We start from the raw sequence: 17159 nt of genomic DNA, 5'->3' as shown, positions 1-17159 counted from the left end.
CTGATGGCCAGACAGAGGTACCAAACAGCGGCTGTCACAGCTGTGCCGAGATTGGTATCGCTGCCCGGAGGCGCCCAGCAGGCTCCGTCTATGTCACCGCAGTTTTGCTCCCGAGAACAGTGCTGCTCCAGCTCTCATACCCATCGCAACAGCATCCAAACGCTTCAGCAGCAGCCAGGCTGTTGCCTTTTGGCCTCTCTGCTTTTTCTTACTCTGGCTTTGCACTAACTTCAGTTGTTGACTCTTGGCTCTGGATTTATTTTGGTTAATGGGAGCAGGGTTTCTTCCATGCTACTTTATGGTCTGACTAAGATGGGGTGTGCCTCCAGTAGGCAGCCCTGAACCAGCAGATCTCTGGGAGGAGAGACCAGTGGAAGACTCGGATTACTGTATTTTCAAAATAAAGTTGACCTTTAAAACCCGGTAGAGCATCCAGGACAAATAAACACTTGGCGCTGGTGGCTTTTGGGGCTCCTAAGTCAGCCTGTTTAGTACTGCCAGGCATATTACTCTGTTTATAGAAAGAGCTCCGACTCATCGTAAGACGCCGTGAAGGTGGCCAGGCTGAGTGAGTGCATCGGCTGGGCCCAAGTGCAGCACCAAAAGGATTGACTTAGGAGGATGGCAAGCTCAGAAATGCCTGGAGTTAATTTGTACTGGAGATGCACAGCAAAAGAGCTGGAGAAAGGCCTGTTGGTGGGATAACTGGTCCATTCCTCCGTCAGTGCAGACCTTCTGTAGATTTTTTGTGTGGTTTTCCAGCCTTGTCTTTAAAATACTGCCAGGGACAGAGCTCCTGCTGTTTCTGCTTCCTCACCCAGTAGAGCTCAAGATGAAGGAATCCCATTTTTTCTGTCATCTTGATCTTCCTAAACCAGGATTTCTGAACCTCTCACAAAGTACCTCTCATTTTAGGGCCTTTTGGGGGAAATCCACCGTCTTGTAATGTTGCTCCGACAATGACATCAAATGCATATATAAAAAAGTCAAGTGAGGAAGTCTTCTGGGGGTCTCTTGATGCACTTCATGCTGCCCCCGAGACCTGCTGCCATCCTTCGCGTGCCTTCTTGCATCTGTCGGACACTTGAGTCTCCTTTTTCAGCAGCTGACCAATTTCCTTCTTTAAGTCTGAATCTTCTTCTGGGCAGCCAAAGAGATTTAGATTTGCAGCTGTCATTAATTGCGGTGGAAGTAAAAATCCCCAAGCTAGCTTTGAAACTGGGACCTTCGTGGAAGTAGAGTTGCAGCTTTGTTTTCCCTCACGGACAAAGTTGGTCTCCTGAATTCAAAATGTGCACTAGAACTAACGGCCAAAAAAAAAAAAAAACCAACAACAAACAAATTAGAGAATTAAATATCAATAGATCAAATAGCACTAAGGAAAACATTTGTGTAATGCAGAAGGGCGAATAGGCTTGAGTATATTTTAATTTTTCCCTGTATATACATGTACTAGATATATATAGTCCCCTAATAAGCCCTCCATTTGTTGCTGGCACAGAATGAGCCTTGCTGCACCAGTTTAACCACCGAAACTCCAGCTGAGCTGTAGGAATAACATCTCCCAGTCAGGAGCATTAGGGATCCTGTGAGACAAATCTCTGTGCAGACCCCTTGGCAGCAGTGGGCAGATGTAGTCAGCGAGGGCTTTACATAACCTCATTTTTCTGCCATGTTGTGGCTTTTTTTCCTTTCTAGGTATAAAACGAAGGTCAGATCTTTACAGGGAACATACAAAGCAAATCTAAGCATCTTGCTGTTTGCATGTGAGGTTTCATTCAGTGCAGTTATAGAGCTGGATGTTCAGGGGATAAAAAATTGCTGCAGCTCCTTTATACGTTAACCAGCAGAAGACCATCTATTGGCAGCTTTTATAGAGCAATGCAAAAAAATTCCAGCAATTAATTATAGATAAACTTAGGTAGCTCAAATGGTGGTTGTTATTTTCTTCTGCATATGCAGGTGTCATATGGCTTGTAGGAATATTTTCATTAAGATGACAACCTTCTCACAGTGCTACGGGTACATGGTGGCACTGCAGTGGTCCCAGCAGTGGTCCCTTACCCATTTCCAAGGAGAGCTGCATTACTGCAGCTCCTGGAGTACAGGTGTTATGTGCTAAGCCTTACATCTCTGGTTTTTCTTTGGTTATAAAGCATGCAAAGCTCATGGTTTTCCTGCATGGAGCATCCCTTCATGATGATCCCAACTACAAGCTCCTGCGATGGTTCAGAGCATATCAGATCCCCGGTTGCCATGGTGGGAAGTTCTGACCCAGTTTCTCCACCAGTGGGAAACACCTCTCCATGCTCCAGTGCTCGGTGTGTCAGGGAAGATGATGTTCCAGCCACAGTCACTCTTTCCCTGGTGGCTCCGATAAATGAGCCTGTCACAACAACGCAACCACCTAGAATATTTGTTTTCATTTGTCACTCGGAATTCCCCTTCCTCTTCTTTTCTGGCTCGTGCTCGTGTTTGGGAGCAGCAGCCAAGGTTTCCAGGACCCTTTTCTTGCGAGTGTCGGTGCCTCTCCGAGCTCACCAGGGTCACAGGGCAGCTCCAGCCCGCCGATCGCTCGTAGTCCTGAATGCGTCTGATCTAGCAAAGTGAGCTTGCTCCTTTGAAGTCCTTGTTTCATGCCAGGCCTCCAAGGGCCTTCCCACCAGAGGTTTTGCCTTTGTGTGTCTTCCCTCATCAATATTTAAAACCTGTCATTTCTAGTGCAGCGCAAATAAGATTCCATTCTGGCTTACAAGCAGCTACATACAGCTTTACCTGCAGAGTTATATAAATGCAGTCCTAATTAATTGGCGCTCTTGCCTTGCATGAATAATAGATCTGGATAGTGTAAATACACACAGTAGTTTCAGGCTTGGAGAAACGTGGGAAGTGTGCATTCGCAGTGGGAGAGGGAGGGCAGAAAACAGGGAGAAAAGGAGGGAAATAAAGAGAGATCTTTGAATCTCTCCCCCTTTTTTTTTTTTATTCTTACTACATGCACTTTTCACATGCAGTTTTCAGCTGCATCTTGCTGAGCTCAATCCCTACTCTAAACAGGATCCCTGCCATCCCAGCGCTGCTCAGCACCAGCGTGAGCAGAGGTAGAGGGGAGATGGGGGCATTGCTGGAGGCTTCTCCCGCTGCAGTGCCAGGTCCTCTCCAGATGTTTGCCAGCTGCCAAAGCGAGGCCGTACGGGGAAGGCAGCTGAGCGCAGCGGGAGGCTGTGCCGCTGCCGATTCAGCCCTGCTCTGCTGAGATGGCGGTGCAGTGTTTAGCTGAAGGTGCTTGTAATGCAACCGTGACAAATGACTTGCTTATAATGTGACCTGACAAAACCGCTGTTGAGCTGGAGGGAAGTGCTGTACTCCTGCCCTCGATAAATGTATATATTCCATCCCGCTCACAGCCTCAGCTCAAAGAGCCCGGCTGCAGCAGGGCGCAGAGGTCCTTTAAATATCCAGAAGAGCATCAGGATCAGGCCTGGCTTTGAAAGAAAACTGCCTGGCGGAGGGGACTCAATTCCCAGCTCCTGGGCTTAAATAGGCTTTTAGGTGTGGAGGAGGCTGGTGGTTAGATGCCGTCTTGCGGGAGAGAGACCAGAAGTGGGGCAAGCTCACTGGGGCCACTGGGTACCCTGGAAGGATGGTGGTATGCTGCTCCCTCCCTGGGAAAAACACTTATGTCTCCTTCCTTGGAGGGGTTTGGCTTTGTTCGCCTGCCGGATTGGAAATAAAGACCAATCGGGTGATTTTTATTTAAGAAAGAGCTGTGGCATTCAGGGCCTTGCCTCCTGCCAGCCAAGCCCAGCCTACACAAGCATTATGTGCTTTATTCAGCAGTGTGCTATTTTAACTAAAAAAAAACATTAAAACCCGCCCAAACCCCAGTGTGATACACACTGTGATTGGAAGCTCAGGGTAATAATGTCTGTTCAATCCGTTAGTCAACAGATCCGTGCTCCTGAGTGCATGGAAGCAATGGCCATCACCGACAGCGCTCGTCTAAGGAGGTCGGGGAGCGCTGGCGAAGCCAAGAAATCCCATGTATTACCGTTACTGCTGCAGAGTTAACCGCATCCCGGTGGTGTATCCTCTGCAATTTCTAGCGTAGACTTTAAAAAACTACAAACAGCCCCACGTTCGCGTTGCGCTCAGCGAGGGCAGGCGTACGCGCGGAGTAACACATGCATCCCCGGCTTACGTGGGCAGCGCGAGTGACGGCGCCTGGCGTGGGACACGCCGGAGTCTGGAGCTGGCAGGTTATTTCAGGTTGGATGCGATTTTCCTTCCCTGAGGCGAGTGGAGCAGCACTGATAAATATGGCTATAGGTGGCACTAAAGCTGTGCTGCAGCTCGAACATTAAAGCTAGAGGAAATCATCAGAGTCCCTGTGCAGGGTGGCTGTGGATGTTACCTGTGGATGAGGAGGTAGCAGCAAGACAGGCAGCGGCTTCTCCCTGTGTTGAACTGTGGGGGTGTCTTTAAATGTTTGTTAAAATATCTACATATCTACCTGTAGGTGTATTTATATAGGTATCTATCTATAAAGATATCTATAGAGATATCTATCTCCAGAGAGATATGCAGAGATATATAATAGAATATAGAGCAGAATATAGAACAAAGAGAATAGAATTGTAATATCTACAATAGCTGTCTATCTAATAGAGTAAATCTATCTCTTAGATATCTATTACAAATGTACGAGAGATGGATCTGGATTGTATTAGATAGATACCTATTCTAGAGATAGATCTATATAATATCTATAATATCTATATAATATCCCTAAAGATAGATATCTACAATAGGGATAGATACCGACATAGATATCTATAGATAGATAGATATGGATTTTAAATCCATCTGTATATACAGTGCAGGTTTACTGCAGAGCAGCAGTTTAAAGTGGATGCATCTTTGTCTCCAGCCAGCTCCTTGGGCAGAGCCGCCGTAGTCAGCTGCCGGCTCCAGCCTTCCACGTGATTTAGCAAATACATGGCATTGCCAAATCCACCGGTGCCTGCCTCCCCACTGCAGTCTGCTCGGCCACTGTGTGTTGGCTGCAGGGAAAAAAAAAAAAAAAAATGGAGAAAAAAGGACCAGGTTTATGCTTCAGCAGGTTGCCTCCCTGTTAGTGCTGCACGCGTGTTGCTGCACCCGGCGCATGATGGAATTATGGCAGGCTGCAGAGTCCTGGTAGCCCAATATTGGCATTTGAGTGCCCTCTGCCGATGTGCCGGCTGCGGGGCTGCGGTGCGGAGCAGCCTGCGGCCCCTCTGCTTCCACGGCAGAGTGTTGCAGCGGTTTGCTGCGAAACCCAGCTCCCCAGGATGGGAGATGTTGGGGTAAAAGCAAGGGGTGTGGGGGCTGTGGGTGTCACCTGGGTGCTCGGCGCAGCCTGGACAGCTCACAGCCGGCTGTAGGCGTTGTCTTCACCCCAAAATGCCTTGGATCGCTGTCAGGAAAGATGCTACAGAGCAGAGCAAGCAGGGGTGCGACCCAGGGGGCAGGGGTGGCCTGAGGACAGCAAGGGAAGCTCATTTTGTGTTTCAAAAAGGAAAAATGCTTGGATTTTGGGTCTTCTGTGTTAGCTTCTGGTCTCACAAACCTTAAGAGGGATGCGTTCCCCTCTTGGCAGGCAGTAGCTCCCTCAGCATCCTCCCTCATCCTCCCGGCTGGGTTTGGGGCTGAGATATGAGTTCCCCATAAGCGACGGGCTCGTGCAGCTCCTGGGTGTCTGGGACCTGATTAACCCACTGGTCGGGCACACTGGTGAGGGGGGACCATGCACTGCCTGCCTGGCTTCACCTGCAAGTGGGAGAAGAAATGGGGTCACGTGTGTGGTCCGGTGCTGGCTCGAGGATGCTACGGGTTCTCTGTAGCCGATACTGGGCACCAGAGACAGAGTGGGATCGACAAGCCCCTCTGCCGCCCCAAACGGACCTGCCTGCTGGCAAGGCATCTCCTCAGGTGGGAGGGAGCGTTGCAGGTCGCCGGGCTGCCCGAAAATGGTGAGAAAAAGGACTTTGAGCTCCCCGGGGAGAGGAGCGGGGGTGCTGACCTGTGCCTTTCTGCCCCCACAGCAGCAGAGGCGGGAGAAGGAGCTGCGGAAGCAGCAGGAGCGGGAGCAGCGGCGGCACTACGAGGAGCAGATGCGGCGGGAGGAGGAGCGGCGGCGTGCGGAGCACGAGCAGGTAACCCGGCGGGAGCGGGGCGATAGCCTTCGGCGGGGATTCCTCTTCCTCTAATCAGAGATTTTCTTGTCAACACGTTTTTTGCCACTTGAGAGCAAATTGCTTAATTGCTTAATTGTGTCGCTTTCCACTGCCGTCATTTATTTCCGTGTGGATCCACTTGCTGGCCTGCGGGTGTAGAGACACTTGACGCAGGTTTTTCCCACCCGCTTGTTCCCAGGGTGGGGTTTTGTGGTGTTCCCAGTTAAAGTTCGCCATTTCCCAGTGGTTTTCCCTCTTTAACCTCAGAGGTCCCTTGTAGAGCAGTGGACACCCTGGGCTCCTTGGGCAGGGACGGAGGGTGCCCGGGCTGATGGATCGGTGCCAGCTCCTGGGCGGGGTGAATGCGGGTGCCCACCTCATTCTCCTTCTTCTTGGGAAATACTGGCTCTTTTACCTTCTCTCTCTTTTTCCTTTGATCCTTGCTGCCCATGCCTCCAGGAGTACATCAGGCGACAGTTAGAGGAGGAGCAGAGACAGTTAGAGATCCTGCAGCAGCAGTTGTTGCAGGAGCAAGCACTACTTCTGGTAAATGGGAGGCCCCGGCCACGCTTGCCGCTTTCTGCCCGTGTCGCGTCCGCATGTGCCCATGTGCGCCCGTGTCCCCCCGAGTGCCTCCTGCCACCCCGAGGCGTGGGGGACGCCGCTCTCACCGCCGAACCCAGAGCCTCCCATCCCGTTCCGTGGCTGCGAGCATGCCTCGATTCCCCCCGCCGTTGCCGCCCCTTCGGGCTGGGTCCCCTCGCGGTGCACGGCTCTCTGGTCGCATCCTTCCCGCGGCGTCGGCATGCTCGTGCCTTGATGAGAGGAGCAGCCCTGTTTGTTGCCACGTAGTTTTGAAGGCTGTTTGCAGCATGCTGGAGTGTGGTCGAGCTGTTGTGTGCCTGCGCCCAGCAAACCCACCCTGCCGTGTGGGTTTTCATATTCCAAGTGAAGGCTTTTGTTTTAATTTCCCTGCAGGAACGCTGTATATTCCCTCTTGCGCTGTTTGCATTCTAGATGTCCTCTTTTTTTTGTTTAATTTGGTTTTGAGTTACCCTTTTCAATGCTGGTAGCTGTTACTGTCACTGCATTTTCTTTTAATCCACAGGGATTATTCTTTTTTGCTCTTGCTATTAATTTTGTTTAGGGAAACGAAAAACCCTCACGCAAGCCCTTGCCTTTTAAAAAGGCCCTTTCAAAATGACTTACTCGTTAAACCTCATAGAGATGTAGGGATTCAGAAAGATCATACAGTTGGCTCTGCTCTGCAGCCCTTCCCACAACCAATGAATTGGTCCTACAGAGGAGTTGGCTTCAGTTGGGTTTTGTCTGACCCGGTGACGTTTGGCACCTCGTCGGATTGATCCTTTGTTCTTCCCATCCAGAAAAATCTGGGCAAAGTCAATGGTAACCCCTCAGTGGACCTCAGCCCTGGGGGGGGTCTCGGAGGGTTTCCCAGCGAGGCAGTGCTAGCACCCCCCATTCCCAGCAGACGGGGCAGTTCACCGACTGCAAAGTGCCGATGCCAGGTTCACAACTCTGAATTTGTTGGCTCTGTCCTCCCAACTGTCTCTCCTCCGGGATGCTTTACAGCTCAGTCCCCAGAGTCTTTCAAATCAATGAGCTTTGCCAGAAAACAGCCTTTCAGATACTCAGGCCCCATTTTGCACCCAAACAGATAAATCTGCGGTTTGCAGCCCTGTGTTTCCAGGCTGGCCGGGCACCCGTGTCACTGTGTTTTCTTCTGGGTAGGAGTATAAGCGCAAGCAGCTGGAGGAGCAGCGGCAAGCAGAGAGGCTGCAGAGGCAGCTCCAGCAGGAGCGGGACTACCTGGTCTCCCTGCAGCAGCAGCAGCAGCAGCAGCGGCAGGACCAGAGGCCGGCAGAGAAGAAACCCCTCTACCATTACAAAGAAGGGATAAATGCCAGCGAGAAACCAGCGTGGGCCAAGGAGGTAGGCGAGAGTGAGGAGCGTGGTGGTGCTTGTCTGCATCCGCAGGGCTGGGCACGCCGTTCGGTCCAAAATACGTACGGCAGATTGCGCTCTGCTGGGTCGGCCTTCGGCAGATGCCATTAGCTGTGCTGGAAATGTTCCCGGTTTAATGCAGTGTGTGTGCGTCTGCGTGTACGTTTGTGCAAGCAAAGGGAGTGGAGGAGGGAGGTTTTTCCATGAGGGCATGCGAGGAGGAGGATGGATCCCTCCGGGAGGGATTCAGCCACAGCCGGGGACTTGTGGACGTGCCAGGAGCTCCTGATGCTCCTTCCTGGCCCATCCACAGGTCTGCTGGGGGTCAGGGGCGAATGCAGAGGGTGGTTGTAGCGGGTTCTTTGCTGAGTGCTAATTCAGTTCCCCATAGTCAAACAGGGATCAGACAGCTCTTCCTCCAGTGCTCAGGGCTGTATCGCCTGGGGTTGCTCTTCTTTTCGTGATTTTCAGGAAGGCAAGCCACATTGCTGATTTTCTTTTTCTCTCCAGCAAAAAGAAGGAATTGTTGTAACAATTGTGAGATCTTGAATATTAATTATTGCCTGGCTGAATAATCTTGAAAAGATGAAGACATGCATTGTCTGCAATGCGGTTTCAGGATCATGTGCAAACTCTTTCTCATTAATCTCTTTGTGGTGGCTCCAGTAAGACTGGTGCCCACTCTTGCTATTAATTTTCTAAAGTTCTTTGTGTTTAGTTGGTTTAATTTTGTAACCCTACTCCTGGGCAGAAAGATTTGTTAATAACTTGCCTATTCTTCCTGCTAAGTAGGATCACTGCTCTGCTGCCAAATGTCTGGCACCCTTTAGTCCTGGCAGAGATGTGATGTGCATTCAACACATAGTTGTCTCCTGGTCTTTCCTCTTGTCAGCCCTCAGTCACATCCACAATACCTGCAAGCATCAAATGCTTGAGAAATGCAATCAGCTGTCCATTGCTAAGCAAAGGCCAATAATATGAACACTTAGCCTTTCTAAACCATCACAGGGATAGATGTGGGTGTCAAAAAGTCTTTTCACCTCTTTATACTCCCTTGGGTTTCTCCTTTGTTCCCATCCGATTTAGTCTTTTGCTGGCGATGTGCCAGATGACATATTTTCGTGGAGTTGCAGCATCATTCTCCAGCCCTTCCAGTGGGAGAAGAGGTTTGGTAAGTGGGTCTGCAGAGGAGATGTTCCAGATGTGCTGAGCTGCCTCTGACAGGAGAGCCTTCCGCCTGGGTGGTGCCGCTGCGGCTTTGTGCAGAACTGGGTCTCTCTTGTCCGTCTGCAGAAACACTGAGGGTAGATAGCAGGCAGGAAAAAGGGAGTAAACTGTGTCTTTCATTGCCTGGTTTTAAATAAATCCTCTAGAATGTTGCTAAAGTACCTCTGGCACTGTCTTCAAAACTGTAACAAAGATATATAAAAAGGAATCTTATTCTTTATCTGGAGTGAAGGAGATAAGTGCTGGATTTAGCTTTTCATTTCAGACACAAAGGCCCATTTCTTCTATTCCGTGGGGGAGGCGTCTTTTTTTGATGCCATCACTGGAAGCAGGGCGTTGGGAACTGTACAATGTGAATAAGAGCAGCAGAACGTGGCCTCATACCCTTTGCTGAAATTATAGGGAAAATGAGGTTTCCTGTTGTTGGGGAACATCTCTAGCTTCCACCAATTAGCTCTCCAAACCATTTATTCTTTACCTGTGTCACTCTGGTTTCTAATGAAATGCTCAAAGCAGCGACTGTGGCATCTTTCTGCTCTTGGGAGCGGTAGTTTGATGTACTGCCTTGACACAACGCCCTTGGGAACTTCCCAAAACTACTCCTCTTGCCTCCATCCCCTGTTTTATCTACTGTGTAGTCCCACTTTTAGCACAATTCAGCTACTTTGCTGCATATATTGAAGTACCATCCTTGCTGGCTATACAAATAGACTGGTGCTGATACTTAATCAGCCTACCATGGTTCTTGCTATAGTTTAGCAATTTCCATACCCAACCCATGCATGCTAATTTAACAGAAATATTGAGACTTTATTTTCCTTTGGGAACAAGAAAAAGACAAGTCTGGTGCTCAGCCTACAATTTGTGGAGGCTCTGCAGAGCTTATTGGGATATTTCCTGAGGATTTTGCATGATAGCCCATACCGTCCTTGTTTTTATGCTCTTCGGTCTCAAGTCTTCTCTCTCAGGAGCTTGATCACCACGGCTGAGTTCTCCTCGTGCCATGCCCCTCTCGGCTTTTCATACCTCTACTTTATGCACTTATTTTCCCACCTCACTCGTCTTCAGATGGTGACTCCAAGACCCTGCAGACGTTGGGTAAAGCATAAAGGTGAGGCTGTGGCCACTCATGTTGCGGTTGTGTCCCTGAGTCCCCTTGTTGAGGGACTGCCCTGTTGGTGCAGACAAAGCTCTGGGTTAGGAACCAGGCTGTACTGCATCCTTCATAGCTTCCCTGGAGCACAGGCAAGGATTTCTCTTTGTTATGCTAAACAAAACAGTCTGATCAAATAGTCCTACCAGCACACATGGATGCACATCCCCGTCTGCTGTCCCTTCTCCTCATCCTCTTGTGAGGGAAGGGTTATCCACTGGAAGTGGACTTGGGATACAGCTCAGGTGCTGTCCCAGACCTGCCCTGTTTACCCAGGGACATCTCTTCTTTAAGCAAGGACTAGCTGAGCCTTTTTGGACATCACGTTGGGACCCTCTGATGATCCAGCCAGGGACGTGGCATTAGCATTCTAAGCAGAAGTACTGTAAGTAGCAGCTCTCTCTGTTGCTGCCTCTGTCGTTATGGACCAGTATTTGCTAAACGAAGTGATGCAGATAGCCAGGTCTGACTTCTCAGTGACAAAGAAGCTTGGTCAGCTGAAGGAGGGGTTTGGGCACGTATATGCCATACATGACCATGCATTAAGGAGGGAACGGGTTTAATCGGATGTTTTCCATGCGTTGGCCAGGCCCTGCGGTGCTTTCTTGCAGCTCAGAGCTTCCCGGGGGCTCGGCTGTGCGTCACGAGCTGCGCTGTTCTCTGCAGCAGCCAACGCGCACGTCAGCTGCTCCTTCAGTCCCGGGGGCTTTATCCTTCTCTCGCTTTGAAGTGATGTATTAAAACATTAGCAGCCTTCCACTGGGACCTGCACAGAAGCTGCTAAGGATGTTTCCTGTTTGAGGGGAATCTTGAGTTCAATTAGAGATGGCTTGAACCGGAGCGATGATGAATTCCTGCAGGGTTTTGCTGCTTTTTCCCCCTCTCTGCCTAATGGTGGAGTCAGTCAGGCTCCACAAAGTACAGCTGGAGAGTCCCAAGAGCATCCTCTGCTGCGCTGGTGCGGCAAAGTGCTAGCGAGGAGATGCTGGCAGTGGGAAACCAAGCGCCTTTCCCCTTCCCAGTACACAGACATCCCCATTTCATCACTCTCCTGCCTTCTCCTCCATGCAAGCTTTGAAGTCCTCCATAATTAGCTGCACATTACAGCTTGGCAGCGTGCCGGAGAGCGCCTGCAAACAGCCGGAGGACTCGGCGGCGGCACCGTCTCTGCCTGCTGTCGTTCGTGCCAAGGCTTGGCTGATAGGGAGATGTGCTGGACCAGGCCTGCGACCCAGCACTCGTGCTGCTGCTCCCTTGTTCAGAGGGAGTTCTCCTTCCCGCCCTGCTCTCCTTCCCGTCCTTGCATCCGCTCCCGTGGGCATCGCTGAACCGAGCTCTGCACGGCCTCTGCTAGCCGGTGGGCAGCGCCTGGGGAAGCTGTGACGACCTCTTAGGACACAGCAGTGGCCTGGGTGGTCCCTCGTGAACTGGAAAGGAAAGAGTCCGTAACACAAATCTCTTACCTAAATTTTATTCTGACTCCTGCTCAGTATCTGAAAGAGGAAAAGATTCATTTTTATTAATATAATGGCTCTTTTGTTTCACAAGTATTTATTTACGTAAAGAAGAGCTGTGGTTCTTTCCAAGCAAACCTGTTTTAAAGATTGTCTTCTAACATGACGTTGTACATGGTGGAATCAAGACATGCTAAGGGTATTTATTTAACACGTGAATGATACGTAAATGAAAATACACGTCAGATCTCGAGGTATCAAAAATTCTGCATAGCATATGCTGCATGAATATCAATGCATGCAGTCTAACTGCAGGAGCACCCAGATTGCACATACGTCTGGGTTAGCTGAAACTGCTGTATTTTGATCAAGGGTAACTGAAAGCAGTGGGCTTTGGGTTTATTTCTCTGTCAGCAGTAGAGGTTTTTCCCCTTCCATACATGACAAGGTGCCAGACTCACTAAATCTAGATCAAAGCCAGCCGTTTTCTGGCTGCCATGTTTATTCTTTTATTCAGATCAAACAAAAGCACTCCTCGTGGTGTTTATAGTAGTGAAGGAAAAGGGTCCCCTTGCTTAAAGATACATTTGAGAAGAAGCAAGAGCTTCTCAGGAGTCATCTGCTAGAAATACCTCTCTGAGGCATGTTGCCTTTTATTTATTTTTCCATTTCGTATTCAGAAATGAATTATGCGCATAAATACAAGTAGTCCTTTCGGTGTCTTTTAAATGCGTTTATTGCACAAGCTGCTGGGTAACTTGGATTCCGTGATCATACAATATATATGATATCCCTAAAGAGAAAAGAGCTTCCTATGTGTGTATATATATATATATGTGCGTGCCTTGGTCTTCGGTTGGAAATGGCTTTTTATGGGGTGTTCACCCACTCTCCCCGTCTCACCGCAGGTGGAGGAGCGCTCCCGGCTCAATCGCCAGAGCTCGCCGGCCATGCCCCATAAGGTGGCCAACAGGATTTCTGACCCCAACCTGCCTCCTCGGTCGGAGTCTTTCAGCATTAGCAGCGTGCAGCCGGCCCGGACCCCTCCCCTGCTCCGACCTGTGGACCCGCAGGTAATGGTGCTTCCCCCAGCCGGCTCGCCTGCCGGAGCCAGGATGCTGGGGGTGCTGGTAAGGTAACAAGAAGAAGAGTGGATTAAAGGGAAATAGTGTCTTGCTCCCTGGTTTCTCAGCCTTAAGCGTATTCGTGAGCGAGAGCAGCATCTACATTCATGAGTGGATTCCTCTTGTCACCTCCATGTGTTAGAAACATCACGCTGCTTTATACCTTCCTTTGAAGCATCACGTACTGGTTTACTGCCAGAAACAAGCTGGAGGACTGAGAGGAACCGCTGCTCTGGTCCAGTGCGGCAGTTGCTCTGTTCCTCTTTGGGATCTGGTTTATGTAAAGGACTAAAACCACAGCGCCTGGTACAAAAGACCCGGGACGCTTTGATGCTGAGGATCATCAGAAAGAGGTTTTGCTTTCTTTGCCGCTTTAATTCAAGGTTTTGTTTTGGTTTTCCATTGAGTTGACATCAGTCACAAACGCATCTGGAGAGGGCATAGATCACCATGACCGTCACAGAGAAAGGGCTTCGTTATTTTAAAAGTTCCTCCCAGCCACGAGGTCTGTAAGTACGCTGCCACCGAAAGCTGTAGGAGTGTCGGTGCTGGCTCTGGCCCAGCCCCTGGAATTACTCCCACAGATCCACAGACTCCAGCAGGGATTTCAGAGGGAAGTACAAAGCCTTTGCTCCAAGTCCGGCTGGGCTTTCTATGGGAAAATGTGCCAACTAAGTGCCATCTGCGTGTGGTATGCGCACCTGTAGGACAATGCCAGCTTTAAACAAAACACGTGCAGGAAAGCCCTTAAACACACAGCTTTTTTTGCCCAACGTGCATGGTCTATATACATTGGGAAGTGAGTGAAACCCCAATTCACCGCAATTTCTCTGATTGACCAAATATTTTTCAATGACCTTTTTGGCGACCTATATCATCAACAGCTACAAAGACGTTTGTTGGCAATAAAGTACTAATGAAAAAGTTGCTCGAACCCCAGACACCCATGTAAATGTTTGCATGCATACACATAGGCACGTGATACATGTACATGCGTACATAGATGTGTATGTGGAAACGTCAAATAAAAGTTACAGCCCCGCTGTATCAAAGAAGTGCATCTTTGCAGGGTCCTGGGAAGAAGCTCTGATTTCACAAAGTCTAACTTTGTGAATTTCTGAGATTTCCCCACACAGATGTCAGTATTCCTTTCATTCGTAACCTTTAGATCTGTAGGGCTGATCCATGGGGTAGGGACTACCTAGACCTATAGAAACTCATGCCTCAAGATTTATTTTTTTAAGCCATCTATGCCTCAGAATTCCTGACAATTTTTTTTATTATTATTATTTATTATAGTTTCCTTCTTTTTTTTTTTTTTTTTTTCATTTTTAACAGGGAAAATCCATGCCAAACCTCATTAGCGCAACCTTAGAGGTGCAGGCGTAGGAGCTAGAAATTTGGCCAGCGGCAGGCAGAGCCTGGGGCGGGCACGGTGTGTGCGGGAGCTGGCAGGAGGGAGCAGCCTGCCCCGGCTCCTGGGGTGGTACCCACAGAGCGGCGCGGGGCTGTCGGTACGAGCTGTATCACCGTGCGCACGCAGAAGCGGTCAGGACCGAAGCATGACGTTGCCTGATTTTAAAAAGGCTGAGCTGCGCGAGCGCGATTTTTAATAGGTCTTGCGTTGAAGCGGTGTAAGTCAGAAGGTCCTGAAACCAAGGCAGTGCTGATCTCAAACTGAGGGGGCTTTTGAGTGCATCCGAAGTGCTAATCAAATTTTTTTTTTCCAATCAAATTTTTAAATATCTTTTTTTGATTCCTTTTTTTTTTTTTTTCCATTTTGTACTGATAGTTCTGTTTTGACTTGGTGCTTAGATTCCACATCTGGTCACTGTGAAATCCCAAGGAAGCTCCTTGTCTGGGTCTCAGTCACTGCATGAACAGCCTGCAAAGGGACTGGCTGGGTTTCAGGAGGCTCTGACGGTGACCTCTCACCGCACTGAGATGCCAAGGCAGAACTCGGACCCCACCTCAGAAAACCCTCCTCTGCCCCCTCGCATTGAAAAGTTTGACCGAAGTTCTTGGTTACGGCAGGAGGAAGACATTCCACCAAAGGTAACACTATCGCTCCTCACTTTCAGCACGTCAAAGAGGCAATCCCAGAGCTAAGTCCCCGCGGGACGGTGCTGCGCTCAGCACCTCCGGCAAAGCAGAGTGGGCAGGACCGAGCCCATCCCCGTGGCTCCGCGGCGGGTACCGACCTGCCCAGGGGCTACATTTCCGGAGGCAGGTTTCGCACAAGATGCCGGGACCTGCTCTCGGGTGCGCACGCAGCGCTGCAAAATAGTGTTGCCCTCCAGCAAAGAAAGTTCTCGAGCCCAGACAGAGGCCAAAATAAATTAATATCTCCTTTCCCTAGAATAAAAAACAACCTTCCGTTTAAATAGAATTATAGGAACATAAAATTTGTCACACTCAATAAGACGGGTCCTTTTTAATCCGGTACCGTGCCTCCAGTTGCAATCAATATTTGATGGAAGACTTGTAAGGGCTCCAGCAGCTTTATACATTCATTGACATTTTGGCAGCATCTGGCAGTACCTCTTTAATTAAGACTCTTCTGGACCAGTATTTCGATCGTATTGTTTATACACCTTTGTTTTGGAAGAATTATAACTTGGCCATTAAAGTTCCCCTTACAGTGAATCAGTGCTCAGCCTGGGAGGATTTTTCCAGAGAAAAAATGATTACAAATTGATTAGTGACAGTGAGGCAGTATTTGTCCCAGATCGAGAGGCAGTTTTTCTATGTATTAACAAAGTAAGTGACTTGCCTTTTTAAGAGCAAAATACCAGCTACCAGGTAAGCCTCCCTGTGCAAGGGATCTATGGTGGTCTCTCACATGTGTGAATAATGTTCCTATTTCTGCTACCACCAAGCGAGAGGAGACATCGGTGCTCGCCTAAGAGGAAAAGCAAGCCAACAGCTCCTGGAGCTGTCCGTGTGCTTCGCTCCTCAGTAGTGCAGGAGGGTGGCTGCCTGATTTAACCTCATTTTGGAAAACCCTTTGAAATTTGATGTTGGCTTTTGCCTTGAGTCCTTTGAGAAGGGCATCTCTTAACTGCAGTGATGCACTACGCGGCGAGACCACGGCACCTGCTCCTCGGAAAAAAACTCTTTTCCAGCGCTATGGAGTATTTTCCCCCTTGGCTGAGGGAACATGAGCTCTGGAAGGGCTCCCCACCAGATCACATTTAAGGCTGTCGTATCAGCAGTAATACTCAGGAGGAGTCTGACTTCGCATTTTACTGCCCGAAGTGGCTTTGATGTGTTTGTAAGCGGGAACGAAAGGCCTGCCCCGTGAGGCAGGGCCGGCTGTCTCTGTGGTCCAAGGTCTTGTTTCTGCCAGTGCTTACGGCTGGATGCTTCAGAGGAAGGTAAAAAACTCCCCAAGTCCCGACTGCAGAGTACCCTACCCGGAGGGGAGATTGCTTTTTAACGAGACAAGCTGTAGCTAGCGATGCCACAGAATATAAAGCTCGCTCGCTCTCTAAATCTTTTTATCTCACCTAACATAACTGCGTGTTTATTCTAAAAAAAAAAACCCAACCCCACCTAACCCTTTTTTTTGCTAATCCTGCCGAGCCCTTGTTACCTGGCGCAAGGTATTGCGGGGTGAGTATCATCATGCCTCTCCACGTCAGCCCGCGCTGCCGGGGGATGAGACCACCACGCCGGCGGCCACGCGGCGATGCCTGTGCTCCCGCGGGATGAGGCAGGGCTCCGGGGTCGCCCGCTGTAGCACGTGTCGGCTGCGGCTGCCTTTGGGTTTCTGCCGGCGGCGTTGACGGTGAGCTGTCCTGCCGGCAGCGGGGTTTTGGCAGCGGCATGCGAAGGTCATGGGGTTTGTTGCGAGCGTTGGGTGGGTCGGTCTGGATCTTTCCGCTATCAGTCCTCTTGTTCGTTCACCGGTCGACACCTTCTCTCTGCTGGCATGTGTTAAATCTGAGCTAGAGATGCTAAAAACTCCACTGTGGCTGCCGAAATGCACTTTGGTCTGAATTTTACCTTCAAACGA

The 17159-nt window shown here is 49.7% G+C and overlaps 1 protein-coding gene across 4 annotated transcripts in view; it reads left to right on the top strand.

Moving 5' to 3' along the window:
- The window catches only part of TNIK (TRAF2 and NCK interacting kinase), a 167962-nt gene that overhangs the window by 121885 nt on the left and 28918 nt on the right, over positions 1–17159 (top strand). For 2 of the 4 annotated variants that reach the window (XM_075031388.1, XM_075031386.1), the window contains exons 13-17: positions 6087–6197; positions 6678–6764; positions 7971–8171; positions 12926–13090; positions 14957–15196. In XM_075031388.1, the coding sequence (XP_074887489.1) occupies positions 6087–6197; positions 6678–6764; positions 7971–8171; positions 12926–13090; positions 14957–15196 (804 nt within the window). The remainder of the gene's footprint in view (positions 1–6086; positions 6198–6677; positions 6765–7970; positions 8172–12925; positions 13091–14956; positions 15197–17159) is intronic. The other 2 variants (XM_075031387.1, XM_075031389.1) reach the window with 2 other exon arrangements.

This window comes from Buteo buteo, chromosome 7 (genome assembly GCF_964188355.1).
Source record: "Buteo buteo chromosome 7, bButBut1.hap1.1, whole genome shotgun sequence".
Lineage (NCBI taxonomy): Eukaryota > Metazoa > Chordata > Aves > Accipitriformes > Accipitridae > Buteo > Buteo buteo.
This window is presented reverse-complemented; position numbering and strand designations above follow the sequence as displayed.